Here is a 27,708-nt window from a genome sequence, read left to right on the forward strand (position 1 = left end):
CATCCACGCCTTCGAAGTTGTTGGTGAGTCCCTCACCTGAAAAAGTGTCCTTCCGAGCGCGGCTTGGAGGAGGCACTGTAGCTCTAGCAGATGATGTCAGGGACGAACTGGCGATGGTGATCAACGACAAATAATCTCACCTTGTTATCCGGATTCAGTGTTAGCGACGACGAGAAGTCGTTCTACTGGTAGGACCTGAAGCACCCGTTATAAAGCACTTCCTTCGCTACAGCCCGGACGGCAGCAGCATAAGGGTAAATGCCGGAATAGTCGAGTACCTCTAGGCGAGAAAGCTGGTGCCCTGCGTCACTGCGGTCTTGGAGAGCATTTGCGTACACGTCCAGAAGACGATCATCGCTGTTGCTGCGAAAGCCAATGAACAGTGCTTCCAGTTTCGGGAAGGCGTACAGCCAACATATGCGGTGAAGCGAACAGGGCGAGCCGTCCGATGCAGTCGCAGATGCTGAAAGCGACTTGATGACGGGCTCGTGGGACCGGGGAGGGCCGATGACGCCGAGCTTGCGGACGTAGGGCATACGCTCGCAGGCGCCTCGCCATTGGTCGTCCTTCATTTGTCTGATATCAATGAGAGCTGAGCTCACCGTCGCCAGGGGTAGATAATGACAGATCATCTCAAAGAAGGTTTCATCTGGTGGCAAGTTCTTCGCCCGCACTGCGAGGACGCGACGAGCGCCTTGAAGCTCGGTCGGGCTGCAAGGGCTCCGACATTCTAACAGGGTACGGGGAGTCAGGCCTATGGCCCAAAATTCAGCGATACCGTATTCGTAATAGAATGACTGCAGTGACCGTGCAGAGCCCTCGGAACTGGTGGCCGGAGTAATACTAGACGTGAGCAAACACATGCTCTGCTTCATATTGTCGGGATTAGGGTCTGAGAATACGACGGTGATGTTGGCATCCTCGGGGAAAGAAATATGTCCCAAGAGATAGCGAATGACAGACGCAGGTGCGCAGAGATCCAGAAAGCGCAGGTGTGGGAAATGAGCGTGTGTGTCTGCTCCGACACTAGCTCTGGTGGCAGCGGGAAGTACATTGAGAAGTTCCAACGATTGCAGATGAGGCATGGTCCGAAGGACGTCGAGCACCTGTGGCATAGTGCAGCTGACAACTTTCGACAATTGAGGTTGCATGTGGAGCGTTAGATGTGTGAGAGTAGGTTGGAAGAGTTTGCTTGTCCATGAGACTGGTGCATCGATGACCTCAAGTCGTGTCAATGCCGGGGCCTCAGTTACGTCAAAAGGGGTCACAGACGATGCATATGCCGAAATGCTACGACAGCGGAGGGAGAGGGAACGCAAGAGGGGTGTGGCCCTGGGGAGATCAAGACCTTTGATGGGATAATAGGCATCCCAGGCGAAAAACCGCATACGATGTAGCTCGCGAAGGAGGAGGATGATATCTTCCTCCCCGACATTTGAGAAGTAACGGATGGGAATATGAACGTCCAACGGAGCTTGCTTGGAACGCAGCAGCAGCTCTCGCGTCCACTCCGATGTGCACGCGTCAATCTGGCCCCAGAGTGCTGGGTAGTTGAGGGCGGTTTCGCGCCAGCGGTGGCAAACGTGCCCAACTTCAATCCAGCTCTTGGCCCCGATGTACCAGCCGACGGACCGATGCATGAACACTTCGCAGAGCACCTCCGAAGGGAGCTTTCCGACGGGCGTGAGTTCGTTGAAGCGTCGCTTTGCTGCCACATCCCATGTGGATATGGATGCTAAGAGCTGTGTCCGTTCCGTCTCTTCGTCTCCTATCATCTGGTGGCAGAATGTGTGAGATTTGGACATAGTGACTGCGATACACGTCCGGATACCATGCCAAATGTCTGAAAACAAAGAATCAAATGAGTCGTCGCGTCTGGAAGGCCTAGAAAGCGATGAGAGCAGATGAGAGTCAGGAGTCAAAGTGCAGGAGTGGTCACGGTCGCGCGTCCGTCACGCCCGTCACTGACGCGGCTGGCGCGTTTCGTCATCGCGCTCACGCTGACCTTGTTCCGAGCCCCTTACATCCAGCATTTACAATAATCCGTAATGATTATATTACAACGATATGATATGTCTACATGTGCACCTTGGAACTACAACAAGAGTGATAAATTACAGTGTACTGAGAACGCGAAGCGCAATTACAAGAGTTACAGTGAGTGATCGATGTGAAGCAAGTGAGAGGAGTAAGAATGGTTGTGGATGACATTTATGCCTTGGATATGTGGTTCTTGGCAGACTCTTCCCCAGAGTAGGCGTATTTTGAGTGTTTGCGGATCGCAGCACCCTTGAAGTAGAAGAGATACGGAATGGCGCAGCATGCGAGGGAGATGAACGCGAGGAGTGAGCCTGCCCACTCGAAGCCCAGGCGCGAGTACCTGTCACAAACTGGTCAGCCCCAATATGCAAATCGGTCTCAAAGGGACAGACGCACATCTGCTCGGTGAAAAGCACCACCGCGGCGCCCCAGAATGAGCGCAGGCACGTCTTGGCCGCGAGCGCGCTCGCCGCCTGGTGCTGGTACGAGTCCACGAGGTAGTTGTTCGCCGAGTTGTACAGGAAGATGAACCCGAAGCCGATCGGGAACCCGCCGAGGGCGGGTCCGATCCAGTGCACGTGTGGGTACGACGTCCAGGCGAAGATGAAGAGCCCGATCGGGATGAGCCAGCACGAGACCATCATCGGGACGAGGCGCGCCTCCGGCGGCGGGACCCCACCGTGCTTCTCGCAGAGCCCCTTGTAGTGCCGGTTCACGAGCGGCGCGCACACCGCGCTGAGCAGGACGCCGATCGCGATCGGGATGAACATCAGTCCCGTCTTCGAGGCGGACCAGCCTTTGCCGCCCTGGTAGACGATGGGGAAGCTGCAGGCCGGGGTGTCAGTGTGCGTCACAGGCGGACGAGGCGGTAGAGACGTACGCGACGAAGAACATGTAGAGCAGGCCGTACAGCACAGACATGTACAGCGAGACGAGGAAGACGATGAGCTCTTGGAAGAGCAGCTGGAACGGCCGGAAGACGAAGACTCTCAGGGTCTCCGGGAGCGGCCGCCTGTCGAGCTCCTGCTCGGTGACGTACGTCGAGTCGCCCGTCTCCTTGCGCAGCCGACGCGCACGCTTGAGGAGGATCGTTGGTGCGTACGTCTCGGGCACCGTGAGCACCATGAGCACGTACACGGCGCCCGCGACGATGAGCTGGATCCAGTACAGCCAGCGCCAGCCGAGGTTGTCCGCGATGAAGCCACCGACGAGCGGGCCGATGGCGGGGCCCAGGAACGGCGCGGCGCTGAAAGCGGCCATGGGGACGCCTCGCTCCTCGTTCCGCCACATGTCGGCGAGCGTACCACCGACGATGGTCATTGGTGCGCTGAGAATGACAGTTGGCTCAGGAAAACCAGGGAATGGAAGAGGGACGGGAGTCACCTGAAGCCGATACCGTCGATGGCTCGCGCGACGAGCAATGTACCGATGTTCTTGGCAAGGGCGCCGGGGATGACGAATATCACGCCGACGAGTAGTGTGGTCACGTACAAGACCCGTCGTCCGTACAACTCGCTGAGTGGCGCGAAGACCATCGGTCCTGTTGGGCGGATGTCAGCACATCCAGAACATGTTGAGAAATATTCAAGCCGGGAGACGTACCGATACCGAAGCCGACGACGAACAGCGTGATGGTGAGGAGGGAGACCTCCTCGCTGACATGGAACGTCTCGTTCACGCCGGTAATGTCCGCGGTGACGACGGACGAGCAGAACGCGACCGTGAAGCAGACGGAGGCGATCATGAGCGTGCACCACCACTTCTTTGCCTTGCTCCAGTTCTTTGGGTTCTCGGGGTCGTCGATTGTGAACGTCACGAGCTTGTACCTCTCGGAGTGCCCGTCGGGGGCCGCGTGGGGCTGAATGATGGTGCCGGCTCGTGTCTCTTTGCGGTACTCGTCGAGATTGGCCTCGTTCGTGAGTGTCCGCGTCGGCAGGGTGAGGTCCTCCTCTGCCGAGTCCTCATAGGTTTTCACCTTGTCCCTGGGAGTGTAAACGTCAGATCGGTAAACGCGCCGAGAGAAGGGGCAGGTGCTCACTGATACTCGACACGGAGTGTCGAGTCAGACGGCATATGCTGCACACTGTCGCGGCGCGAAGTCATTGTGGGACGTGGATGTGTGGCGAGCAGAGAAGAGCGGGGGAGGCCAGACACCACTGGAAGGCGATAGAGACATCGCTGCCCGCCCACCCGCTTTTATACGACAGGAGAAACATTGTCTTGGCTGAGATGCATGTCGCGGATCGGCCGAGGTGACAGCATCCACGCAGGCCGACAAAGAAAAACGGGGCTTGTTGCCGTCGCGCAGGGCGATGGCCCTGAGACGGAACCGGCATTTGACAGTGAGCGGGTGGATATTGGGCACGGGCGTGCCTGGGACGGAGGGAATTGTGAGTAATGGGCGGGCGGACGCTGGAGATGCGATCCGTCCCGACGGCTGCTTCTCGCGCACCGCCCCTCCGCGCTTCATGCCGCACCTTCCATAAAAAGATAGGAGGCTTCTTCGCCCGCCCTCTGCTTCTTTTAGGCGCCAACAGATTAGGAAGCTGTTGTCGTTGTGGCTCAGTTCGACGCCCCACGCGTCTAATTCCGCTGACCTCCCTAGAGGAGCTGCACACTAGCAGCCGTCCTCTGCAGGATACTCGGGACACCTGTATACGAGTTCTGTACGCATTGATCAAGGTAGACGGCTAGAGGGAAAGGAACGAAAGGCGCTTGCACAAAGTAAGTTCCTCTCGATAAAAGATACTGCGGTCAACGCTGTATCGACATCTCTCGAGTCTCGACGACGGCCTCGATGACGCGGTAGAAGCATGGGTCGTGGTACTGACGTCGTAGAACGCGTCGCACTCAAATCCGATCACGCCCGTATCCACGGCTGTCATGTCCCTTTGATTGAAAATGTTGACACAACCGGCAACAGCCGAGGTTTGGGACCTCGGACCCCGGGCCTGGTGTCGTGAGGACGAGAAGGGCATCGAGGCAGCTTGCGCTCAGGCTAGACAAGTGGGCAGCGTCGAGATACGATAATGTCCCGGCCATTCTACGCTTTGCACTGCCCCGCTTAGTATCGGACTAGCCTTACAACTTGAAACTGCATGGTCCTCATGTTATGGCGACATTTATTATAACTATGGACCCGGCGGCGGATGCACGCCGACGCGGCGAGTAGCTCAAGGATATCTGTTTTATGCAAGTAGCGGAAGAGTTATCTGTATAAAGTCTGGACGCCATCGGGGCCCTCTGAGCTGACAGGCGAGACCGTCGGCGCTCGCACCCTTACGCCGTTCTCCACACAGTACGGAGAGGCTCGCCCCAGAAAGACACGACATGTTCTGCCAAAATACTGTGATGTAGATATTTTTATACATCAAATTTAAACTACAAGAGAGCCGAAGTATATACACAGGATTTTGTGCAAATCGCCCATCAACGCGCGTCGAACTTGAAGCCGGACAAAGACGGGCTTCAGCTGCCACCCTTCCTGTCCTAGTACTACTCTGTCCCTCCGCAACTTTTATGATGTCAGGAGAATAGAACAGCCGTTCGTAGCAGTACCAGACCAAAGCGACATCACAGCACTGTGCCGTTCGCATCATCATCGTCCTCCTACCCCGCGTTCGACCCGGCGCTCGCGAGCACACGTTCGGCGTGCGCGCCGCCCTGCAGATCCTCGAGCAATCGGCGACACCAAGCGACACACTCCGTGCCCGGTGCCCACCGCCTCTCAGCCGACTCTTCGCAGCAGGGACCGAGTGTGCGAAGGGGCGGTTCTTAATAAAGCAGGCTCGCGGGAAGAGCGCGTTCCTGAGATCGGGGCCGCGCAGATCTTCTCCAGGGTCGACCAGGCGCGCGTCACACAATACGACTGGGACAATGGTGTGCGATTAATCATTGACGCTACCGTGACTGGTATCTATACAAACAACAGGAGATCTCCAGGTTCTACAAAACTAGACTGATGTCACAATAACGATAGCCAAGGGCTATAGGTATAACAGGTATAACAGGACGACGATTAGGGTACTGTCAGTGTCGAGAGAGAATCCAAGGAGAATAGGAAGAAAGGGATCAGTTTTTTGGTTTGTTCGAGGTCGGGAGCGTCTCGTCGCCCGAGTAGGCGAACTTGGAGTGCTTCCGGATCGCGGCGCCCTTGAAGTAGAAGAGATACGGAATGGCGCAGCACGCGAGGGAGATGAACGCGAGGAGGGAGCCGGCCCACTCGTAGCCGAGGCGGTGGTACATCTGCTCTGTGAAGAGCACGACGCTCGCGCCCCAGAACGAGCGCAGGCACGTCTTGGCCGCGAGCGCGCTCGCCGCCTGGTGCTGGTACGAGTCCACGAGGTAGTTGTTCGCCGAGTTGTACAGGAAGATGAAGCCGAAGCCGACCGGGAAGCCGCCGATGCACGGCCCGATCCAGTGCACGTCCGGGTACGACGTCCAGGCGAAGATGAAGAGCCCGATCGGGATGAGCCAGCACGAGACCATCATCGGGATGAGGCGCGCCTCTGGCGGGGGCACGCCGCCGGCCTTGCGGCAGAGGTAGTTGTAGTGCTTGTTCACCATCGGCGCGAGCGCCGCGCTGAGCAGGACGCCGAGCGCGATCGGGATGAACATCAGGCCCGTCATGTGCGAGGACCAGCCCTTGCCCTCCTGGTAGACGATCGGGTATCTGTGTGCGGAGTCAGCGGTGGGGGCTCTTAGCTGCAGATGGGACAGGAGGGTGTGACGCACGCGACGAAGAACATGTACAGCAGCCCGTAGAGCACGGACATGTACAGCGTGAGGAGCAGCACGATGATCTCGCGCGTGAGCAGCTGGAACGGGCGGAAGACGTACACGCGGAGGCGCTCCGCGAGCGAGCGCGAGTCGAGCTCCTGCTCGGTCACGTACGTCGCGTCGCCCGTCTCCTTGCGGAGCCTCTTGGCGCGCTTGAGGAGGATCGTCGGCGCGTACGTCTCGGGGACGGTGAAGAACATGAGCACGTAGACGAGGCCGGTGATCCAGAGCTGGACCCAGTACAGCCAGCGCCAGCCCTTGTCGTCCGCGACGAAGCCGCCGACGAGCGGGCCGATGGCGGGACCCAGGAAGGGGGCGGCGCTAAAGGCGGCCATGGGGACACCGCGTTCCTCGTTCTTCCACATGTCGGCGAGCGTGCCGCCGACGATGGTCAGGGGAGCGCTTGGAGGAGGCGTCAACGACACATCGTTGCGATGCGGGAGGGTGGGGCTTCTCGTACCTGAAGCCAATTCCGTCGATAGCGCGGCAGACCAGGAGCGTGCCGATGTTCCGGGCAACGGCGCACGGGACGATGAAGGCGAGGCCGAACGCGAGCGTCGAGACGTACATGATACGCCGACCGAACAGCTCGCTCATAGGTGCGAAGAACATCGGGCCTGGTCATCTGTCAGTGAAAGCCCGGAGAGCTAAGACGGCGGGTGTACACACCGACACCGAAGCCTATGACGAAAAGTGTTACCGCGAGGAGCGAGACTTCGTTGCTGACATGGAACCTCTCTGCAGGGCCCTGGATGTCGGCCGTGATAACTGCCGAGTTGAAGGCGACGACGAAGCACACGGAGGCGATCATGAGGGTGCACCACCATTTCTTGACCTTGCTCCAGTTTTTCGGGTTCTCAGGATCGTCGACCGTGAAGGTCACGAGCTTGTACTTTTCCTGATGTCCGTCGGGGGCCGTGTGGGGCTGGACGATGGTGCCGGTTGCGGTCTCCCGGCGGTACTCATCGAGGTTCGCCTCGTCGGTGAGCTGCCGCGTCGGGAGAGTGAGGTCTTCTTCCGCTTGATCTATGAAGCTCTCAGAGTTCCTTTCCTTGTTCCTGAGGGGTGATGAGGTATGTTCAGATGGGCTTATATGAAGGCTACTCACAGAGGCCTTTGTGAGCTAGGGCCGAGCGTGCTTCCGGAGGACTGGTGCGAGAGGGTGGACGGCTCTGAGGCCATGGTGCAAGACCTGGAATGGAACCGGAACGAAAGGACTGGGACGGGGGAGAAGGTGCCAAGTGGCAAGGGGAGGGAGAGGAGCGGGTGAAGACCAGTCTGCCAGCGAGGTAAGTCGCTTTATAGAGGGATGTTGGTGGTCGCGAGTGCATAACGGCGGGAGGCCTGCGACCGACAAGCGTTTTTCGCTGCGCGTGCTCCCATGGCCTGACAATTCTGGTCAGCGATCTGAGGACTCGAGCGTCGGACCAGGAGCTTACCTTTCGTGGCGCACGCCCGACACAGCCCATCTGACAGAATGGTGCGTCACAGAGAAGAAGCGGCCTTGCGCGTCGGCCACCTTGAGCCCGTCGGCTGGCGCTTCACATCCGTCCGGAAAGGTGCTTCTATTGTCTCGTCCCCGTTAAGGCAATCGTTGTTGACGATCTACTCCGCCCCCATTGGTTGGTGACATTCCAACAACCTGCAGCCTGATGACGGTGAGAAACACCTCAGCTGTTGGAACTTGACATCGTATCGCTCAACCAAACGCCCGAGGCTCGACCCCGCCGTGTTTTTCGAGGGGTCTGTAGAGAATCGAAGTGGGGCGTCGTGGCACACTAAAGCTTGCAGAGCGTCGGCATTGATCGCAGTGCCATACCTCGACTGAACGTTGAGTATTGAACCCGGTCCCGCCATGGTCGAGTAGCTTCGACCAGAGACACGGCGCCCGATGATGCCGGCGACCGACTAGATCTGCTGCCAGGCTCACGCCTCATCTAATAATGCAGCGTCGAGGCCCTTTGCGTCCTGTCTTGCGATGGGTGGCGCGGTTACCCGGGGGCCAGTGCTCGGCTGTATGTAACGAAAGCGAAGGTTTCTTGGGGCTTGTCGGGTGCAGTCGAGTATTCGGCGCCTTTGGGCATAGGCCAGCGGCAGCGCTTGTGCATGAGGCGGACAGGCGGCGCAGCGTGGCAGCTGCCTGCCTACTACGGTAACAAGGTTTGGCCTGCACGTTTCCGCCTTTTCTCAGCACGTCAAAATAAATGTCTCCGCTCGCAGGCTGATATGGGCCTTCTAGAGGTGGGTGCCGGTAAGCGAGTGGAGCTCGCCGTCGTCGCCGTCCCCAAGGTCCCCGCGGCCGACGACAGAGCGCGCCACGCGGCGAACCCGCCGCGAAGCCCGCACGTGGGTTAAGCGCCTTGGAGCCAAATCGAACCGTTTTGGCAGCTCATGTGCTTCGGCGACAGCTTTGGAGCGGGTTCTGCCTTGCCTTGCCCGCTGCCATCGAAGTCGTTGGGCGGACTCTTCCGTCGAGTGTCTAGTCCATACGCGGTGGGGGGATATAAGTCAGACATGGCCGCTCGACGTCCCCGCCTCCTCCTCTTCTCCCACCCCCACTCTCCTTCGTTCCGCTCGTTCTCCTCTCCTCTTCGCGGCTCGTCATGGGTTCCCCGGCGTCTGTCACGTACGTATGTGTTCTGCCTTCGATTCTCCAGCTGATCAAGTCTCTTCTTGTTTGTAGATACGGACCGATTTTCATCGGGGTCGTTTTCAACATCATTCTTTACGGCATTATGATCACGCAGACGTACCTCTATTTCAACGTTTACAAGCGGTGCGTACCACCAGTTTAAAACGACCACGTACTGAGGATAGCGTCAGGGATAAACTCTGGATGAAACTTTTCGTACGTCGAGTTCTGCGTGCTCGTGTCAGGCGTTCAAGTTCGTACCGCGCAGGTGGCTACACTCTTCCTTTGCGACACCCTTAACTGCGCCTTCGACATTACGTTTGTCTATATTCCATTAGTTAGAGATTATGGCGAGTTTTTTTAAAAAAAACAGCTCTCGTTAATTTATTTGAGCGCTTATCGCGGGTGCAGGGAACGTCAATGCACTGGGCTATGCCACTTGGGGTGAGTCGTCGAACTTCCGTGTCGTTGATATCAAATTGACGTCAAGTACAGTGTTCAACACAGGTGCCGTATAATCTGCGATCAAGTCCTGGGCTCAACGAGAACTGACATCCCTCCGTCTCCGTCAGATCCTGCGCTGACCGTGAGTGTATATCCTGGTTCCCGGTATGCCGTGATTGACATTGAGTACAAGGCCATCATCGCACTCATGGTGCAGATGTTTTTCGCCTGGAGAGTCAAGGTTCTGACGAACAATTGGCCATCTGTCATCTTCATTGCCTTTTGTTCCATCTGCCAGTGGTGTACGCAACACTTTATTTCGAGCTGATCGCTACTGCCAACTAATTATCTTATCAGGTGGAGGTGTCGGGACGGCGATAGCCTGTGGCATGTAAGCCCAAGCAGCTTCGAATGGTTTCTGACGCGTATAAATAATGACATCGTGTGTCTAGCATCCCGGAATTCGTTCACTTCCAGAAGTTTCAAGTCATTGTAATCATCTGGCTTGCCTTTTCCGCCGTCGCCGACACCTCGATTACGCTTGCGCTTGTCTGGCACCTGGTAACTCATCTTCATTTGCGCATATACCAATGATATAAGCTCACCAATGTTGTTCAGCGTAAGCACAAGACTGGGTTTGCCATGACTGACGACATCGTAAACAAGATTATCAGGTGTAAGCGGCGTCCACACTTACCATACATATACTTCACTCACGAAAACTGTCTAGTGACCGTCCAAACAGGCATGATTACCGCAGTATGTGCTATCATCGACCTGATCGCTTTTTTGGCCAGTGTAAGTGAAGCATAAGATTCTATGCGTCTAACTCTCACGTGCATGCACATATTAGCCATCGGGTCTTCACCTGGTCTTCAACCTACCACTGTCAAAGCTGTACACCAACTCTCTGATGTCCAGTCTCAACTCCCGCGCGGGCTGGAAGTATGGGACACCAGTCGGCAGAGGCTTAAGCGAAGGCGGGGAGTCGAGCCACAGAGAAAGCAGGCTTGGGGTGCCAAGTAACATGCGGGTAAGCTCAGAACACCGACCCTTGAGCTTCCGCTCGTCCTCGGGCAGCGGAAGACGGTCTTCTACCTCGTGACTGTGAGCGTGAATGCTGATTATCTTGTCTTCTCCTTTGCCTCCGTTAATCCCGGTCCGTCCATCGCCTCCGTAGTCGCAGCAAGTCTATATCGACGTTGAGGCGCACGAACTGAGCGATCGCGAGCGTCAGGGTAGCTACTCGTTCAAGAAGGGTATTGTTGATGCCGGTGACTCGGTGAACGAGCTCAAGAGCGAACAACCCTACGAGGTCAAGGTTAAGACGGAGAAGATCACTGTTTCACGTTGAACGTTTATCATGTCGCTTCCAACTTCGCATATGTAGATGTTACTCCGGGCAGTCATGTTTTGTTAGATTGTACACTTAAATTTCGGTCGTGCCCGTTCGTGATACCTGTATTGCATTGTATGTCTTACCGCATTTCTTGGCTGTCGAGGGATATGGAGAGCCTAAGCAAACGGCAAGAAATCTCCTAGTCGACAATGAGGAGGTAGGCGTTCGCAGGTTTGGCTGGACTCGAGTGAGATGCACTAAGCCTTTCACGTGGACGCCACAAAGGCTGTCGGGGCGCCGCGATGACTTTTTTTTTTTATCGCTTGCTACATTGCATGTGCCGACAGAGCGGACCCGCGGATCCTGGCTTACGCATGCTCTGCCTGTCGGAACGGACTGTGCAATGGATTGCCTGATGGACCGACCCTGCCGCAGCGACCTGATGACACGGCGGTGACAGGCTGTGTGCCGTAAAGTTTTAGTAGTGGGTCGATTACATCATTCTCCGGCAGGGGGAGGGGGTATACGGCGCCCGAGACAAGTCAGTATGGAGCAGCCCTCCGTTCTTTGAGGTTTTCATGGATGGATCTGTATCAGCAACGTTTGTGTGGACGGAGGCTAGTTTGCCGTCACGGAGCAGGCGAGGCCGTGCTTCAAGGAGGTGGAAAGCGGCAGGAACGTGGGCTTGGTTTAGCTGACATGCGATTGGCTGCGGTGGCTGGGATTGCTTTAGTTGCTCGGAGGAGGCGGCGAAGTTCAGGCCTCAAGGCCTCAAGGCCAGCCTTGCGCCGTCTACGTGCTGTACGGGGAGCGTCGCAGCCTTGTCTGGAGCCTTATCTGCTCTTGCTGTAAGTCTTGGGTATAATGAGATATCTCATGTGTCGTAGTGAGGATGTAGTACTACCCTCCTACCGATGATATCAACTCAGTTCGCGGCTGATCATCACGTATATACTGATACTAACGATGGTCATATGCCCCAACGCGTTGATGCTTTCAAAAAATAATTGACTCCCCATTTTCATGCGTGAATGAAAGGTCATGGTATTCGAGGCGAGCAAGAACGTTGCAGGCAGCGGAAGGGGGCAATGGACTACGAGGCGCGCTCAGGCGCTTGAAAACGTTGCGCAGTCTTTGGGGTCTCCGTTCGATTCCAGCCTCGGCCCGACCCCGGGAGTATCCCTCATTTCTTCGCAAACACATACCATGAGACCGCCGCTGCCTCTCCGGTCGCTGACCTCTATCCGCACATACGCGACTCGCCTACCAGAGCGGCCACCATACAGGGCGCCAGACCCGCTCGTGAACAACCCGCATGCGACGTACGAGTCGCTCCCGAACGACCTGACGTTCGTCCGTCGACCGCCGCCGTCCGCGCCCTCGCCCGAGTCGTACACGACGCTCCCGACGTCGCCGCTGCTCAGGCCCGTCAGCGGGGCTGGGGCTGGGGCTGCGCTCCCGCCGCAGCTCGTCCCGCCGAAGAAGGCCGCGCCGGAGTGGATGAGCCAGGAGGACATCGAGCGGATGAAGCGGCTGCGCGCCGAGGACCCAGCGACGTGGACGGCGGGCAGGCTCGCGAAGGAGTTCGGGTGCACGCAGAGCTTCGTGCGTCTCATCGCGCGGCTGCCGAAGCAGGTGCGGCGCGAGGCGCTCGCACGACGCGACGCCGAACACGCGGCGCAACGTGAAACGTGGGGGGAGAAGAAGCTGTTGCAGCAGCAGGTCCGGCTGAAGAGGAGGGAGTTCTGGTAGAGGGTTTGACTGAGGTGCGTGTCGAGTTTTCGTCAACGTGGTTTCAGACGCTTATTCGTCGGCGCAGGAGACGGTGCTCGCATACTTAAACATACGATCATGGACGCCTGGGCGTGCTCTGCGTTCAATCAGATCGAGATACATTATATGCGGTATATTTTTATGCATCTGTCGCCTCGTCCAAGTCCAGCACATCTGCCGCAAGCTCGTCCACCCCTTTGCTCCATCTAGAGATTGCGAAACGATGGTTGACTCCTTCCAGCTTGGGCACACACGCACATCCTCCGCACCCTCCCGTCTTTTCCATGGGCTTCAAATAGTATATCTCCTTCACCCGAGAATGCAGCAGTGCCATACTACACATGATACAGGGTTCGTGTGAGAGGAAGGCTGTCAGCGAGGTGAGCAGGTAGTGTGCACCGTTCCGGGATGCTGTATCGATATCGACCGACTCTGCCGACGGAGCCTGAGATATGGAGCCGGCGGGTTCCGTCGCAGGAGGCGTGGACTCGTCTGGTGGTGCGCGGTAGTCGGCCACTTTTCGCACGAGATTCAACACTGCGTGGCGGAGAGGATGTGAGGTTGACCGTCGGGTGTCGTAGCCCGTCAACGGTGACAGTAACTGGGTGGAAGCCTTGATCTCTGGATCGTACGGCACAGGGACGTGTGCAACGATAGGCAGCTACAAGCGATCATGAGTTGGTATCAAAGACAGAAAGAAATTACAAACCTCGTCCTTCTCTTTAGCAGCTTTCGCGTCTGCTACCACTGTGCGCATGGCATCCCATGCCCACCTCACCTGTCCCCTGGTTAGTGGTTCCAGCTCACCCTTCTTACGAGGGGCGTAGATCGTCGGCCAGAAGGTCGCCTTCGCTTTTACCGCCTTTTGGGTTAGGGCGGGGCCCTTTGGCACGTCTACAACGTATGGCTCGGAAAGTGGGATGTCAGACGGAAGTGGTGGTACCTCGGGAGACAGAGCGACGGAAGTGAGGAGGAGAGCTGTCTTGCCATTCTGCTTTCGTATCCTCTTGAGATGGGCAAGTGTAGGTGTGTCGAGGCCAGATTGTTTTAGCCATCTGAGATCCTGGATTCAGCGACGTCTAAATGCGACTGCCAGAAGCATACTTTAGCAGCGCGTTGGTATGTCGTGGTTCTGAGATGTCTACAGCCCATGCGGACTCTTGAGGTGATGTATCAGCAGAACGGTCATGTGCAATCTTAGAGTACGGACCCGTTCGGACGGCACTGGGGTCATCCTCTGCTTCGTCGTCGACAAGCTTCATGCGCGTGAAAGGCAGCTGGTCTTCCGGCATAATGTCGTCGTCGGAACCATCAAGCAAGGATGACAAAGGATCGCAGTCAGTGGATTCTTCGCCGCCTACCAGTGAGAGGCCTCCCCAGCCGTCATCTGGCTCCTCGTCCTCGCGAGTCTCGGGTTCAACGTCTGGGGGCTCGAACCAGAGTTTGTGCCCGTAGAATATGCACAGTTCTTCCCCTTCATTTATCGCACGAGTAGTCATATAGCGGATCGACTCCGTGTCGGCGTCCAGTACGCCCACCAGTGAGAACAATATTGAAAGCAGCGAGACAATGAGTGGTGCCAGGAGCCCGTCGTTTGGGGGCGCCAAATAGCGAGGGGGGACCCGGAACACCAAGTGGACGTTTGATCTCTTGGTAAGAGACGCCCTGAACTTAACCCAAACACTCATCGTCGACGTCGCCCGACAACGATAATGAGCTACCCACCTGGAATGCCGCTTCCGCCACCAGGCATGCCAGTGGCGCCGCCCCCCGGTATGCCGCCTCCGAGCCTTGCTCAGGCGTCCGGCTCGCGTATGCCTCCGGAAGTGCTGGCACAAAAATCCCAGAAGTGGATCCAGATGCAGAAGAAGCGGTATGGGGAGAAGCGCAAGGGTGGCTTTGTGGACATGGGCAAGCAGGTTTGTAGTGTCTGCGGTCGCGTTTTCGAGCTGCTGACGTCTGGAACAGGACCTGCCGCCGGAGCACGTCCGCAAGATCATCAAGGACCACGGTGACATGAGCAACCGCAAGTTCCGGAACGACAAGCGAGTGCATCTCGGTGCCCTCAAGTACGTCCCACACGCGGTTATGAAGTTGCTCGAAAATATCCCCTTCCCTTGGGAGCAGGTCCGCGAGGTGCCCGTGTTGTACCACATAACGGGCGCAATTACCTTCGTCAACGAGGTTCCTCGCGTCATCGAACCCGTTTATCATGCTCAGTGGAGTTCCATGTGGCTTGCTATGCGGCGAGAGAAGCGCGATCGACGACACTTCAAGCGTATGCGCTTCCCGCCCTTTGATGACGAAGAACCGCCCCTCGACTACGGCGACAATGTCCTGGACGTGGAGCCGCTGGAATCAATTCAGCTGGATCTCGACGAAGAGGAAGACGCCGCTATCGTCGACTGGTTCTACGACCCGAAGCCTCTAGTTGGCGACAAGACTGCTGTGAACGGTCTGTCGTACAGATACTGGTCGCTCTCCCTGCCGGTAATGGCGAACTTGTATCGCATTGGGCGCACTCTCCTGTCCGACCACACCGACCAGAACTCCAGTTACCTGTTCGACAAGAAGTCGTTTTTCACCGCCAAGGCGCTGAATTTGGCCATCCCCGGTGGTCCGAAGTTCGAGCCCCTGTACAGGGACATGGACACGTTTGACGAAGACTGGAACGAGTTCAACGATATCAACAAAGTCATCATTCGCCAGCAGATCCGAACGGAGTACAAAGTAGCCTTCCCGCACCTATACAACTCGCTTCCTCGTTCCGTTCGCATCTCTCCTTACCACTCCCCGAAGAACGTGTACATTCGCACCGACGATCCCGACCTGCCTGCCTTCTACTTTGACCCGCTCATTAACCCGATATCTTTGCGGGGTTTCCAGCCGAAAAACGCGCCCCTTGTCTCGCACGAAGATCGTATCTTTGGTCCTAATGGCGCGGACGACGACGACTTCGAGCTCCCAGACGAATTTGAGCCTTTGCTTGAAGACAAGCCGCTGGAGAACGATTTGACTGCTGATGCGATTGCTCTCTGGTGGGCGCCTGAGCCGTACAGCCGTCGTTCCGGTCGCATGCGTCGTGCACAAGACATCCCTCTTGTCAAGAACTGGTACCTTGAACACTGCCCACCTGGTCAGCCTGTCAAGGTCCGGGTGTCGTACCAGAAGCTGCTCAAATGCTACGTACTGAACGAGCTGAAGTCGCGGCCAGAAAAGGCGATGACGAAGAAGAACTTGTTCCGCCAGCTCAAAGCAACCAAGTTCTTCCAGACGACACGACTGGATTGGGTCGAGGCTGGTCTGCAGGTCTGCCGGCAGGGGTACAACATGCTCAACCTGCTTATTCACCGGAAGAACCTCAACTACCTCCACCTCGACTATAACATGAACTTGAAGCCCGTCAAGACGCTGACGACGAAGGAGCGCAAGAAGTCGCGATTCGGAAACGCCTTCCATTTGTGTCGTGAGATTCTTCGTCTCACCAAGCTTGTCGTCGACGCGCATGTCCAGTACCGTCTTGGTAACGTCGATGCGTTCCAGCTTGCGGACGCCATTCAGTACATCTTCGCCCATATCGGTGCACTGACTGGCATGTACCGGTATAAGTACAAGGTCAGCATACTCGTCGTTGAGCTACACGGCCTTACTGACGCACCTCGATAGCTCATGAGACAAGTTCGTATGACAAAGGACCTGAAGCACTTGATCTACTACCGTTTCAACACCGGCCCAGTCGGAAAAGGTCCCGGATGCGGTTTCTGGGCTCCAGGTTGGCGAGTATGGCTCTTCTTCATGCGTGGTATCGTTCCCCTCCTCGAGCGCTGGCTCGGCAACCTGCTCGCTCGTCAGTTCGAAGGTCGTAACTCGAAGGGCATCGCGAAGACGGTCACGAAGCAGCGCGTTGAATCGCACTACGACTTGGAGCTCCGTGCCGCGGTCATGCACGATATCCTCGACATGATGCCCGAGTCGATCAAGCAGAACAAGTCGAAGACGATCTTGCAGCACCTGTCGGAGGCGTGGCGTTGCTGGAAGGCAAATATCCCTTGGAAAGTGCCCGGTATGCCGACGGCTATCGAGAACATCATCCTTCGGTACATTAAGAGCAAGGCCGACTGGTGGGTCTCCGTCGCGCACTACAACCGTGAGCGTATCCGTCGCGGTGCTACTGTTGACAAGGCAGTCGTGAAGAAGAACCTGGGCCGTCTCACTCGTCTCTACCTCAAGGCTGAGCAGGAGCGTCAGCATGGTTACCTCAAAGATGGTCCGTACATCAGTGCTGAGGAAGCCGTCGCGATCTACACAGCGACCGTTCACTGGCTCGAGTCGCGGAAGTTCTCCCCCATTCCTTTCCCTCCGCTGAACTACAAGCACGACACGAAGCTCCTGGTTCTTGCGCTCGAGAAGCTGAAGGAGGCGTACTCCGTCAAGGGCCGCCTGAACCAGTCTCAGCGTGAGGAGCTGGCGTTGATTGAGCAAGCGTACGACAACCCGCACGAGTGTTTGTCTCGAATCAAGCGTCTGCTCCTGACCCAACGTGCGTTCAAGGAGTCCGGTATCGAGTTCTTCGACACCTACGACAAGCTCATCCCATGCTACGATATCGAGCCCGTCGAGAAGATCACCGATGCGTACCTTGACCAGTTCCTGTTCTTCGAGGCCGACAAGCGCGGTCTCTTCCCCGCTTGGATCAAGCCTGCTGACACAGAGCCTCCGCCGCTGCTCGTGTACAAATGGTGCCAGGGCATCAACAATTTGACGGACATCTGGGAGACGAGCGAGGGCGAGTGCAACGTCATGATGGAGACGGTTCTATCCAAGGTCTACGAGAAGATCGACCTTACACTGCTCAACCGTCTCCTGCGGTTGATCATGGACCATAACTTGGCCGACTACATCACGGCGAAGAATAATACCGGTGGGTAACTTGGTTGTTTCCTGTAACAGCGAATTTTGACGAAGTGCTCGCAGTTCTGACGTACAAGGATATGGCGCACACTAATGCGTACGGCCTCATTCGCGGCCTCCAGTTCTCTGCTTTCGTCTTCCAGTACTACGGCCTCGTCCTGGATATCCTTATTCTCGGCCTTCAGCGCGCCAGTGAGATGGCAGGCCCGCCACAGGTGCCCAACAATTTCCTGCAGTACCGCGATGTTGCGACAGAGACTCGTCATCCAATTCGTCTGTACTCCCGCTATGTCGACCGCATTCATATCCTCTTCCGCTTCAGTGCTGAGGAGGCGCGTGATCTCATCCAACGCTACCTGAGCGCAAACCCTGACCCGACGAACAACAACGTTATCGGCTACAATAACAAACGTTGCTGGCCACGCGACTGCCGGATGCGTCTCATCAAACACGACGTCAACCTCGGACGTGCGGTCTTCTGGAACGTCAAGCAGAGCTTGCCGCGCTCGCTCACAACCATCGAATGGGAAGACACTTTCGTCAGCGTTTACTCGAAGAACAACCCCCAGCTTCTCTTCTCGATGTGCGGCTTTGAGGTCCGTATCCTGCCGAAGATTCGGACGGTCAACGGCGAGCAGTACTCGCTCAAGGATTCCGTGTGGAACCTTACGAACGAACAGACGAAGGAGCGCACGGCACAGGCGTTCTTGCGAGTGTCCGATGAGGGCGTCCAGCAGTTCAACAATCGCATCCGTCAGGTTCTCATGAGCTCTGGCTCGACAACGTTCTCCAAGATCGTCAACAAGTGGAACACGGCGCTCATTGGTCTCATGACGTACTATCGCGAAGCCGTCATCCACACGAACGAGCTACTCGATTCCCTGGTCAAGGCGGAGAACAAGATCCAGACGCGTGTTAAGATCGGTCTCAACAGTAAGATGCCGTCGCGTTTCCCGCCCGTCGTCTTCTACACACCCAAGGAGTTGGGCGGTCTCGGCATGTTGTCGATGGGTCACGTCCTCATCCCGCAGAGTGATCTCCGATGGTCGAAGCAGACCGACGTCGGTGTTACCCACTTCCGCGCTGGCATGTCGCACGAAGAGGACCAGTTGATTCCGAACTTGTATCGCTACCTTCAGCCCTGGGAGGCCGAATTCCTGGACTCCGCTCGTGTGTGGTCTGAATATTCGATGAAGAGGAAGGAGGCGAACGCGCAAAACCGACGTCTGACCCTTGAGGATCTCGAAGATAGCTGGGATCGTGGTATCCCCCGTATCAACACTCTGTTCCAGAAGGATCGTCACACCCTCGCGTACGACCGTGGTTGGCGTGTGCGCACGGATTGGAAGCAGTACCAGCTGCTTAAGCAGTAAGTGTTTCTCTAACTTGACGTTTCGTCGTACTTAACCTGATTTTACTCTTCAGCAACCCGTTCTGGTGGACATCGCAGCGCCACGACGGCAAGCTCTGGCAGCTCAACAACTACCGTGTCGACGTCATTGCTGCGCTCGGTGGTGTTGAGGGTATTCTCGAACACACGTTGTTCAAGGGCACCTACTTCCCGACCTGGGAGGGTCTCTTCTGGGAGAAAGCGTCCGGCTTCGAAGAGTCCATGCGTTACAAGAAGCTCACAAATGCCCAGCGGTCCGGTCTCAACCAGATCCCGAACCGTCGCTTCACCCTATGGTGGAGCCCGACCATCAACCGCGCCAACGTCTACGTCGGTTTCCAGGTCCAGCTTGATCTAACAGGTATCTTCATGTAGGTCGTCTGCGTTCATCGTTTGTCGACACCGCTAATAAGCCCACCCAGGCATGGTAAAATCCCGACTCTCAAGATCAGTTTGATCCAGATCTTCCGTGCACATCTGTGGCAGAAGAGTAAGAGTTAACCTCGTGTATCGCATTTGCGAGTCGCTGACTCTGTACTTACGCAGTTCATGAGAGTGTCGTCATGGATCTGTGTCAGGTGTTCGATCAGGAGCTTGAGCCCTTGCAGATTGAGACTGTCCAGAAGGAGACCATCCACCCGCGTAAAAGTTACAAGATGAACTCGTCATGCGCTGATATCTTACTCTTCTCGGCCTATAAGGTACTTCTCTAGTTCCTCATACGTCTCCGTGGCTCTAACCCCTTTCTTAGTGGAACATCTCTCGCCCTTCGCTTGTTACGGATAGCAAGGATGTCCTCGACGGCACCACCAGCAACAAGTTCTGGGTCGACGTCCAGCTTCGTTGGGGCGATTTCGACACTCACGACATCGAGCGGTACACTCGCGCGAAATTCCTTGACTATATCTCCGACTCGATGAGTATCTACCCCTCACCAACTGGTGTCATGATCGGCATGGATCTCGCATACAATCTGTGGTCCGCGTACGGCAATTGGTTCCCAGGTCTCAAGCCGCTCGTCCAGCAAGCTATGGCCAAGATCATGAAAGCCAATCCGGCATGCCACGTTCTTCGTGAACGTATTCGCAAGGGTCTCCAGCTCTACTCGTCTGAACCCACCGAGCCATACCTGAACAGTCAGAACTATTCCGAGCTGTTCTCGAATCAAATCATCTGGTTCGTCGACGACACCAACGTCTACCGTGTCACCATCCACAAGACGTTTGAGGGTAACTTGACAACCAAACCAATCAACGGCGCTATCTTCATCTTCAACCCGCGCTCTGGACAGCTTTTCCTGAAGATCATTCACACTAGTGTCTGGGCCGGACAGAAGCGTCTCGGGCAGCTTGCCAAGTGGAAGACGGCCGAAGAAGTCGCTGCGTTGGTCCGCTCGCTCCCCGTCGAAGAGCAGCCGAAGCAGGTTATCGTCACCCGAAAGGGTATGCTGGACCCGCTTGAGGTCCACTTGCTTGACTTCCCGAACATTGTCATCAAGGGTTCTGAGCTACAGCTTCCCTTCCAAGCCTGCATGAAGATGGAGAAGTTCGGTGATCTAATCTTGCGTGCGACCCAGCCGCAGATGGTTCTGTTCAACTTGTACGATGATTGGCTCAAGTCCATCTCGAGCTACACCGCTTTCTCGCGCCTCATTCTTCTTCTTCGCGGCCTGCACGTCAATCAGGAAAAGGCGAAACTTGTTTTGCGCCCGGACAAGAATACGATAACCGAGCCTCACTTCGTCTGGCCGTCGCTCGGCGATGAGGAGTGGATCAAGGTCGAGGTTGCGCTTAAGGATCTAATCCTCGCGGACTTTGGCAAACGCAACAGCGTCAACATTGCCTCACTTACTGCGAGCGAAATCCGAGACATCATCCTTGGACAGGAGATCGCCGCCCCCTCGGTGCAGAGGCAACAAATGGCTGAACTCGAAAAGAGCAACGAAGCTCAGGGACAGGTGACCGCGGTGCAGACCCAGACGACCAACATCCACGGTGACACCATCCAGACCGTTACGAGTACGCTCATTCTTTTGATTTTCTTTTTGCCTGTGCTGACCGTCGTCTATAGCCACAAACTACGAACAGCAGGTGTTCAGCAGCAAATCTGACTGGCGAGTGCGCGCGATATCGGCAACACACCTACCCCTCCGTCTGCAGCACATCTACGTGTCGAATGATGACGTTAAAGACGACGCTTCCTCTCACACCTTCGTCCTGCCGAAGAACATCCTTCGCCACTTCGTCACGGCTGCGGACCTTCGCACGCAGGTCGCGGCCTACCTCTATGGCGTGTCGCCGCCCGATAACAAGCAGGTCAAGGAGGTCAAGGCTGTTGTCTGGGTTCCTCAGCGCGGAAACAACAATAACGTGGAACTGCCATCGCAAATGCCGCGCGACGACTTCCTGCTCAAGGATCTCGAGCCGCTTGGATGGATCAAGACACAGGCTCTCGAGCTGAACCACCTTTCGCCGACGGACATTACGACGCACGCGAAGCTAATGGCTGACCATCCGGAATGGGGCCCATCGTCCATCTGCCTCACCGTGGCGTTCACTCCCGGCTCCGTCTCGCTGTCGGCGCACTCGCTGACTGTCGCTGGATTCGAGTGGGGCCGCAAGAACACTGACACTTCTCCCAACCCGTCTGGCTTTAACCCGAACATGTCAGAGCGTATCCAGCTGCTCTTGTCTGACAGGATCCTTGGAATGACGTTGGTGCCCGAAGGTCGTATCTGGAACTATGGTATCGGCCTGACCCAGCTCTGGTCACCAACCATCAGTTACTCGGTCGCCCTCGACACCCCTCTGCTGTTCTGGGCAGAGGAACACCGTCCTGCTGCATTCCTCTCGGTACGTGGCTATGCATCAGTCATCGCTAACATAGTTACTCACTTCATTGCTCGTAGTTTGCCAACCTCGAAGCCGGTGATGACAGCGCGGACGTTGAAAATAATTTCGCTTAGATATTCACCATATGATTTTGCTCGTCGTATCTTGCAGTGCTTTGCGAATGGTGTAATTGTAGTGTATTGTACCAATAAGATACTATACTTTCCGGTATGTCACTGATTCCAATCCTAATGAGTTGAGCGACCGCGAATATAACTATTTAGACTACACTAATTGAACACTAGCACCAAGACCAAAAAATTGACCAGAGCGACACAGCAGTAGCATAAACAGAGAAGATGCGAAGTAGAGAGAGGTCGGCATCTAAAACCGGATGGAATAAAATGAGAGCATGTAAGAATTATATCAAGAGGACGAAGATGGGGCGAAGTCATCAACTTCAGGTGGCGGACGCAGCACGTCGTCTACATCAGGCCCTACCCGCGTCTTCTCCTTCTCCGTCTCCGTACTGACAGATTCGGCAGAGGCCTCACCCCCTGAGACCAGCTCGGGCTCGGGCACGGTGGGCTGTCGCGAAGCACGGCGGGGCGGCGGCGAGAGCGCGATGGGTCCAGCCTCGTGTACCTCCTGCTGGAGCAGCGGGGGGAGCGACCTCCCGTCAACCGACAGCGAGTAGTCCGAGCCCGACGGCGTCGGCGGCGCGAGATTCAGAAAGTTCGGGTCGTTCTGCGACGTCGTGATCGGCTCGCCGATGGGCACCGAGTGCACCGTCGCCTCCATGATCGGCGACGGCGGCAAGGCCAGCGGCGCGGGATAAAACGGCGCCGCCAGGAACAACTGGGCTTCTGGCGACCCCGGCGCTGCGGCAGACGTGACGGGCGAGCTGATCCTGCGGAAGCGCCGCGTAAGGGAGGAGTGCCGGGACATCGGCGGAGAGCCTGGGGTCGGCGGTAGCTGGGGAGTCGGCGGCAAGGGCCCACTTGGCGGTGGGAACGCGGGCTGGCCTAGAGTGCCTGTGGGTGATATAAGTGCATCTGTTGGAGTACTGCCTTGGCTGGACGCGCGACGGTGCGTGCGACGGTGCGTGGCACCGAACGCAGTCTCATCTGGCCGAGGAGGTAGACCGACCGAGGGGGGTGGCAATGCAGGCGTACCCGACTGTCTTTTGCTCCGTAGCAGCAGAGACTCGCGGAACGACATCTTCGACGGCGGAGATGCAGCCACATCCAGCGTAGACGAAGTCGATACCGCGCTACCTAGACTGCTATCGCCAGGTGTCGGCGGCAGCGCACCATTCGGTGCCGGTCGTTGCGGCGGCGGCACAGACGTGCGATGGGACGAGCGTGGTCTCTGCCCAAACTTCGGGCTGCCAGTGGGGCCTAGCGCAGGGATGGCCGACGTATTGGAGCCGAAGCTCTGCACCGAGGACACAGAGGTACGCTTGCCCGAGAATGATCGGGGCTGCATCTCTGGATAGTGATCAGACTTGATTGAGGATGTGCGGCTCAGTGGGCTGGTCTCGGCGGCGTATGGGTGCCGCGATGCAGGCATACGAGTGTTCTGCAGCTTAGGGGAGCCAGAGGGAGGACTGCGTGCCGGGTACGGCGGGCTCATGCGCTGAGGAAGGCTCCCTCGGCGGGACCACCGCCTCGACCTAGGCTCATCCGGAGAGGACGGCGTGTGCTCATTGGACCCGTAAGTCGACACAGACGACCACGACGCGCGCGCGCGTCTGTCCTTGGGACGGGCAACAGCGGATGGCAGCGGAGACGGCATGGGCGGGCTCGGCGTCAGCAGCTGCAAGTTTTGGACACCCAGGCTCTCCGCTGTGCTCCGGTTCGTGTGCGTGTAGGGATATGGCTCAGACTCGGATGGCGACGACAACGACAGCGCGACTGTGCTCACAGTACCCGCCCGCTTGCGCGGTGGCGGCTGCAGCGAGGGCGGGTAGTGTGCACCATCGGTGCTCACGCGGTGAGGAACGGCGAGCATGTTCTCTCGACGGACACTAACGTTCTCCCGCCGCCCAGGAATATCCCGTGGAGGCGTCGGAGTGATGTTCTGCTCCAGTTGGTGGCGGTCGCTGTCCGGCAGAATCTTGCGCTCCAGGAAGATGGGATGTGTGTCGGAAGGTACGGAGGGTGTGGTTGCTCTGGGCGTCGCAGGCTGTACAATAGGCGATATGGGCCGGTCCTGCATCATCCCAAGTAGACTGATACCAGCATGCCCGAACGAGTCCTCGAGGTACCCCTCGGCGCCGATGTCCCTAGACGAGCTAGTAGGCACCCCGGTGACAGAGGCATTCGAGGGTGAACGCGGTCGTCCGCCGATAGTGAATAGACTCTTGATCGCAGTAGCCGCAGATATCGGGGGACGCGGTGGAGGCATCAGCGTACCGCCTAGAGCAGGCTCTGCAGTCGAAGAGTCTACCGAAGTGTGGGTGCCAGAGATACCGGAATTGGCCAAAGATTGTGACCGAGACAGCGACGATGTCGGAGACGATCTGCTGGCGTCCGTGAAATGCGACTGCGTTGGGCTGATGCTTCCTTCCGGTCGCAGACTACTTCCGCTAGAGAGACTATCGAACGCGTTTACCCGCGGCGCAGCCGTGGAATGTGGTGCGACCGGAGAATGCAGCGCCCGCATAGAAAGCACGACGTCGAGGTCTCCTCGCGGTTCGATGGTGCCAGCCCGGCTCGTGCTGCTCAACCCAGCGCGAAAAGACCTGTCCGCACGAATCAGCGATCGCATACTATGCGCATATAGCGAGGCGTACGTACCGCTGGCTGAGCACCGCACCCTTGATGGCGGCGATCCACGCCTGCGCCTCCTCGGCATCCATGATCTGCAGCGCCCACATCGCCTGTCCATCCAAAATCGCGTCGCCGACGCTCGCGTTCGAGCCACCGCCCGCGCTCTGCGCAGTGTGCCCGTCGCCGGACCCTGTGCTGGAGCTCGAAGTCCGCGAGTCCATGCCCTCGCCCAGCGTGGCGCCCGCGCCGCGCGCGAGGTTCTGCGGCTTCCTCTTCGGGACGCCACCGATCTTGATGACGTGCGTGCGCCCGCCGACCTCGCCGTCGGCGATGTACACGACGCTCTCCTCGTTGATCTCGAGCCGCTCGAGCTCCTTCTCGTCAGGCCCGGTCCCCTTGAAGAGATGCAGGAAGGACGAGGTCGGCGCGCCCTTCGGCGCGTTCCCCCACGGCATCATGAACGTCGGCGTGTGCAAGGGGGACGACGGGGGCAGCGGCGACGTCAGCACCAGGTACCTGTTCTTCCACTGCTTCGAGAGCGCGAACATCAGGAGCGAGGGGGCGGGGTAGTGCCGCGGGACCGTCGCAGAGCGCTGGACGAACGGCTTCAGAGATGCGTACGTACTGGGGAATGGCGGTATCTTTGGGGGCGGCAGGTCCCGTTCTTGCACAGGCTTCGAGTGCTCACGCAGTCGCGCGGCCGAGATCTCGCGCGAGGGGGGGCTTGCCGCGCGGGTGTTGAGTGATAACGCTGGGGGCGTGGAGAGCGATTTTACGGATGGGTTCCGTGGCGGAGGGGAACTGGGGGGGAGGAAGGGAGAGCGGGGGACAGAGATCCCCAGGGAAGACGACGGTAGCGCGACCTGTGTGGAGGCTATTGCTATTGACGGTGTCGAAGGCCGGGTCGACTGCGCTGTGAACGGCATCGTGTGTGGGGGTATGTAGGATCCCGAGCGCGAGCGCGAATGCCCCATATCCGAACGAGCCGCTGTTGGCGTCTTCATGTCATACCAATCTGGGCTGTCCCTGTCGCCGCCAGAGCCACGATAGTCTTCGTCTCCAGGGTCCAAGAGCTCTGATCGCATGCGCGAGTTCAGGCTCGTCGTGTCGACATCAAGCTCTCCAATGCCTAGTGCCCTGGCTGCAGCGTCACGCAACCGCTCGCGCTCCTCCTCTTCCTCCTCCTGCCGCTTGCTCGCCCGCACCGCGCTCTCGGTGATCTCGATAACTTCCGTGAGTACGATAGGCTGTGGCGTATGTATGCCGAGTGCCATGTTTGCCTTTGAGCTCTGCGTCCGGCCAATGCTACCTAGACGGGGCTTCATGTTGGGCGTTTTGCGTGCGAACGTGGAGAACGCGTCTGATGCAGCGACGAGCAGGCTGCCACGTCGTCGTGTAGGTGGGCTCGCGGGCTGTGATGGCGGAGACGACGTCGATGGGGACGTGGGTGGTGTCACTACATCACTGATAGAGGGGGATGTCGACGTTGCAGACAGTGACTGCATCGTTTGTGGTCGCTTGGAGGTACGACGGGATAGCGGGGAATTAAATTGCCCGAGCATCGACGGTGGGGATGTAGCGACTGGGGAATATGTGACAAATGAAGACGCTTCCACAGCTGATGGGTGAGCTGCAAAAGGATCTACGACTAGGAAGGACATGTTAGCTTATTCGGTACCATTGACGGCGGGCGGGAGGAAGCGTTTCATATCTTCGCATGTGGGACATTCCCAAGGAGGAAGGATGAAGCGCAGTGGAATATCCAGTGATTCGACACGGCTCTAACTTTCGTCGATAGAGCACGAGTTGTCGGTGTGACACCAAGCGCGACACGAGGAAGCAGTGCAGGGAATGCTTACCCGAAGTCACGGAGCTCGCAGCTGCTCTGATTATGTACTCCCCACGTCCATCATCATCCGCCTCGGGAGACAGAAGCTCTGCCTTTTCCTTGCCCTTGCCTTTGCCCTTGAAGTTGCCGAGCCTCGCAGCTAACTTGGACGGGGATGAGCCGTTGCTGGTATGGGGTCGAGGGGGGAGCGAGGCGGTGCGTGTTCGAGAGATGAAGTCATTAAGTTTGCTGGCCCGTTTCGGGTTCGTATTGGACTCGGGATGCGGTAACGGTTGCTTGTCTTGTGTCGAGAAGCGCTTGGCCTTTGCGAAGGGAGAGAGCGAGTTGGAGTCCATTTCGACCAGCTGGGGAGGTGTGTAGTGCAGCATCTCCTTGCTAGCAAAATCCTGCGCGCCAGATATGTGACGGAGAGAGCATCAGAGAAGCAGTTGGGCGGGAACAGTCCATGTTGATGAAAGGATGCAGGTGCGGATGGGGATATGCAGATGAGAAAGCATGAGCGTATGCGCTGGCATCGCCTCGGGGATGACGCACCTAGCGGCCGCAATGCAGCATTGATCTGTGCTTGCTCGTTGTCGCAGACAGCGAGCTCGGGGGGACGAGTGGGCGAGGTTGTGAAGGTATCCCGAGCACCTAGAGCTATGTTCTGGAATATAGGCTCAGGCGCCATAGGCGTTGCCAAGATTGGAAATCGTTTAAATTGAATTTTCAAGGGGCAGCCTGAGGGATCTGAGATCCCTCCCTGAATGCCCTGCGCTTCTGACTGGCCCTTCATTCGACATCCACCCGCTCTTCCGAGGCCGCCTTCCTGCAATTCTCGCCGCGGGGTGCGTTTCACTCTGTGCTGTGCGTGTGTATGTTGAGCAAGCCGTTTCTCAGCCCGACGCTAGCCCAGTCATGCGCGCTCCGCGTGTGATGCGGCTCCTATGAATTCATACGAGCTGAT

The 27,708-nt window shown here is 57.3% G+C and overlaps 7 protein-coding genes across 7 annotated transcripts; 2 read left to right on the forward strand and 5 right to left on the reverse strand.

Moving 5' to 3' along the window:
* Positions 1-139: 139 nt before the first annotated feature.
* On the reverse strand, positions 140-1,805 carry PHACADRAFT_187313 (uncharacterized protein; the record flags this gene model as incomplete). The annotated part of the gene is made up of 1 exon (XM_007399655.1): positions 140-1,805. The coding sequence occupies one exon, from the start codon at positions 1,803-1,805 to the stop codon at positions 183-185; it is 1,623 nt and encodes a 540-aa protein (XP_007399717.1). The 3' UTR covers positions 140-182.
* A 325-nt stretch (positions 1,806-2,130) lies between these two features.
* Positions 2,131-4,143, reverse strand: PHACADRAFT_177335 (uncharacterized protein; the record flags this gene model as incomplete). Its single annotated transcript, XM_007399656.1, has 6 exons — positions 2,131-2,380; positions 2,437-2,865; positions 2,921-3,367; positions 3,424-3,580; positions 3,643-4,022; positions 4,079-4,143. 6 exons carry the CDS (start codon positions 4,141-4,143, stop codon positions 2,212-2,214), a joined length of 1,647 nt encoding a protein of 548 aa, XP_007399718.1. The 3' UTR covers positions 2,131-2,211.
* Positions 4,144-5,738: 1,595 nt separating this feature from the next.
* PHACADRAFT_212541 (uncharacterized protein) lies at positions 5,739-8,219 on the reverse strand. Its single transcript, XM_007399657.1, has 5 exons — positions 7,928-8,219; positions 7,489-7,877; positions 7,280-7,436; positions 6,775-7,221; positions 5,739-6,712 (listed from the first exon to the last, which is right to left on the reverse strand). The coding sequence occupies exons 1-5, from the start codon at positions 7,999-8,001 to the stop codon at positions 6,112-6,114; spliced, it is 1,668 nt and encodes a 555-aa protein (XP_007399719.1). The 5' UTR covers positions 8,002-8,219; the 3' UTR covers positions 5,739-6,111.
* A 1,203-nt stretch (positions 8,220-9,422) lies between these two features.
* Positions 9,423-11,249, forward strand: PHACADRAFT_199431 (uncharacterized protein; the record flags this gene model as incomplete). Its single annotated transcript, XM_007399658.1, has 13 exons — positions 9,423-9,445; positions 9,503-9,595; positions 9,643-9,667; positions 9,720-9,769; positions 9,959-10,037; positions 10,089-10,197; positions 10,253-10,286; positions 10,348-10,456; positions 10,514-10,571; positions 10,626-10,693; positions 10,749-10,840; positions 10,939-11,002; positions 11,076-11,249. 13 exons carry the CDS (start codon positions 9,423-9,425, stop codon positions 11,247-11,249), a joined length of 978 nt encoding a protein of 325 aa, XP_007399720.1.
* A 1,211-nt stretch (positions 11,250-12,460) lies between these two features.
* Positions 12,461-14,409, reverse strand: PHACADRAFT_262343 (uncharacterized protein). Its single transcript, XM_007399659.1, has 5 exons — positions 14,218-14,409; positions 14,112-14,166; positions 13,717-14,062; positions 13,054-13,668; positions 12,461-13,000 (listed from the first exon to the last, which is right to left on the reverse strand). The coding sequence occupies exons 1-4, from the start codon at positions 14,297-14,299 to the stop codon at positions 13,147-13,149; spliced, it is 1,005 nt and encodes a 334-aa protein (XP_007399721.1). The 5' UTR covers positions 14,300-14,409; the 3' UTR covers positions 12,461-13,000; positions 13,054-13,146.
* A 305-nt stretch (positions 14,410-14,714) lies between these two features.
* Positions 14,715-24,064, forward strand: PHACADRAFT_262344 (uncharacterized protein). The gene is made up of 10 exons (XM_007399660.1): positions 14,715-14,926; positions 14,976-16,622; positions 16,674-17,928; positions 17,982-19,287; positions 19,344-19,679; positions 19,731-19,798; positions 19,855-20,009; positions 20,060-21,326; positions 21,379-22,160; positions 22,217-24,064. Exons 1-10 carry the CDS (start codon positions 14,738-14,740, stop codon positions 22,271-22,273), a joined length of 7,062 nt encoding a protein of 2,353 aa, XP_007399722.1. The 5' UTR covers positions 14,715-14,737; the 3' UTR covers positions 22,274-24,064.
* Positions 24,065-25,413: 1,349 nt separating this feature from the next.
* On the reverse strand, positions 25,414-26,620 carry PHACADRAFT_262348 (uncharacterized protein; the record flags this gene model as incomplete). Its single annotated transcript, XM_007399661.1, has 1 exon — positions 25,414-26,620. A coding segment is annotated over exon 1 (590 nt), but the record flags the coding sequence as incomplete, so codon positions are not given.
* Between the last annotated feature and the right edge of the window lie 1,088 nt (positions 26,621-27,708).

The sequence above is a fragment of the Phanerochaete carnosa genome, assembly GCF_000300595.1.
Source record: "Phanerochaete carnosa HHB-10118-sp unplaced genomic scaffold PHACAscaffold_9, whole genome shotgun sequence".
Classification (NCBI taxonomy): Eukaryota; Fungi; Basidiomycota; class Agaricomycetes; order Polyporales; family Phanerochaetaceae; genus Phanerochaete; species Phanerochaete carnosa.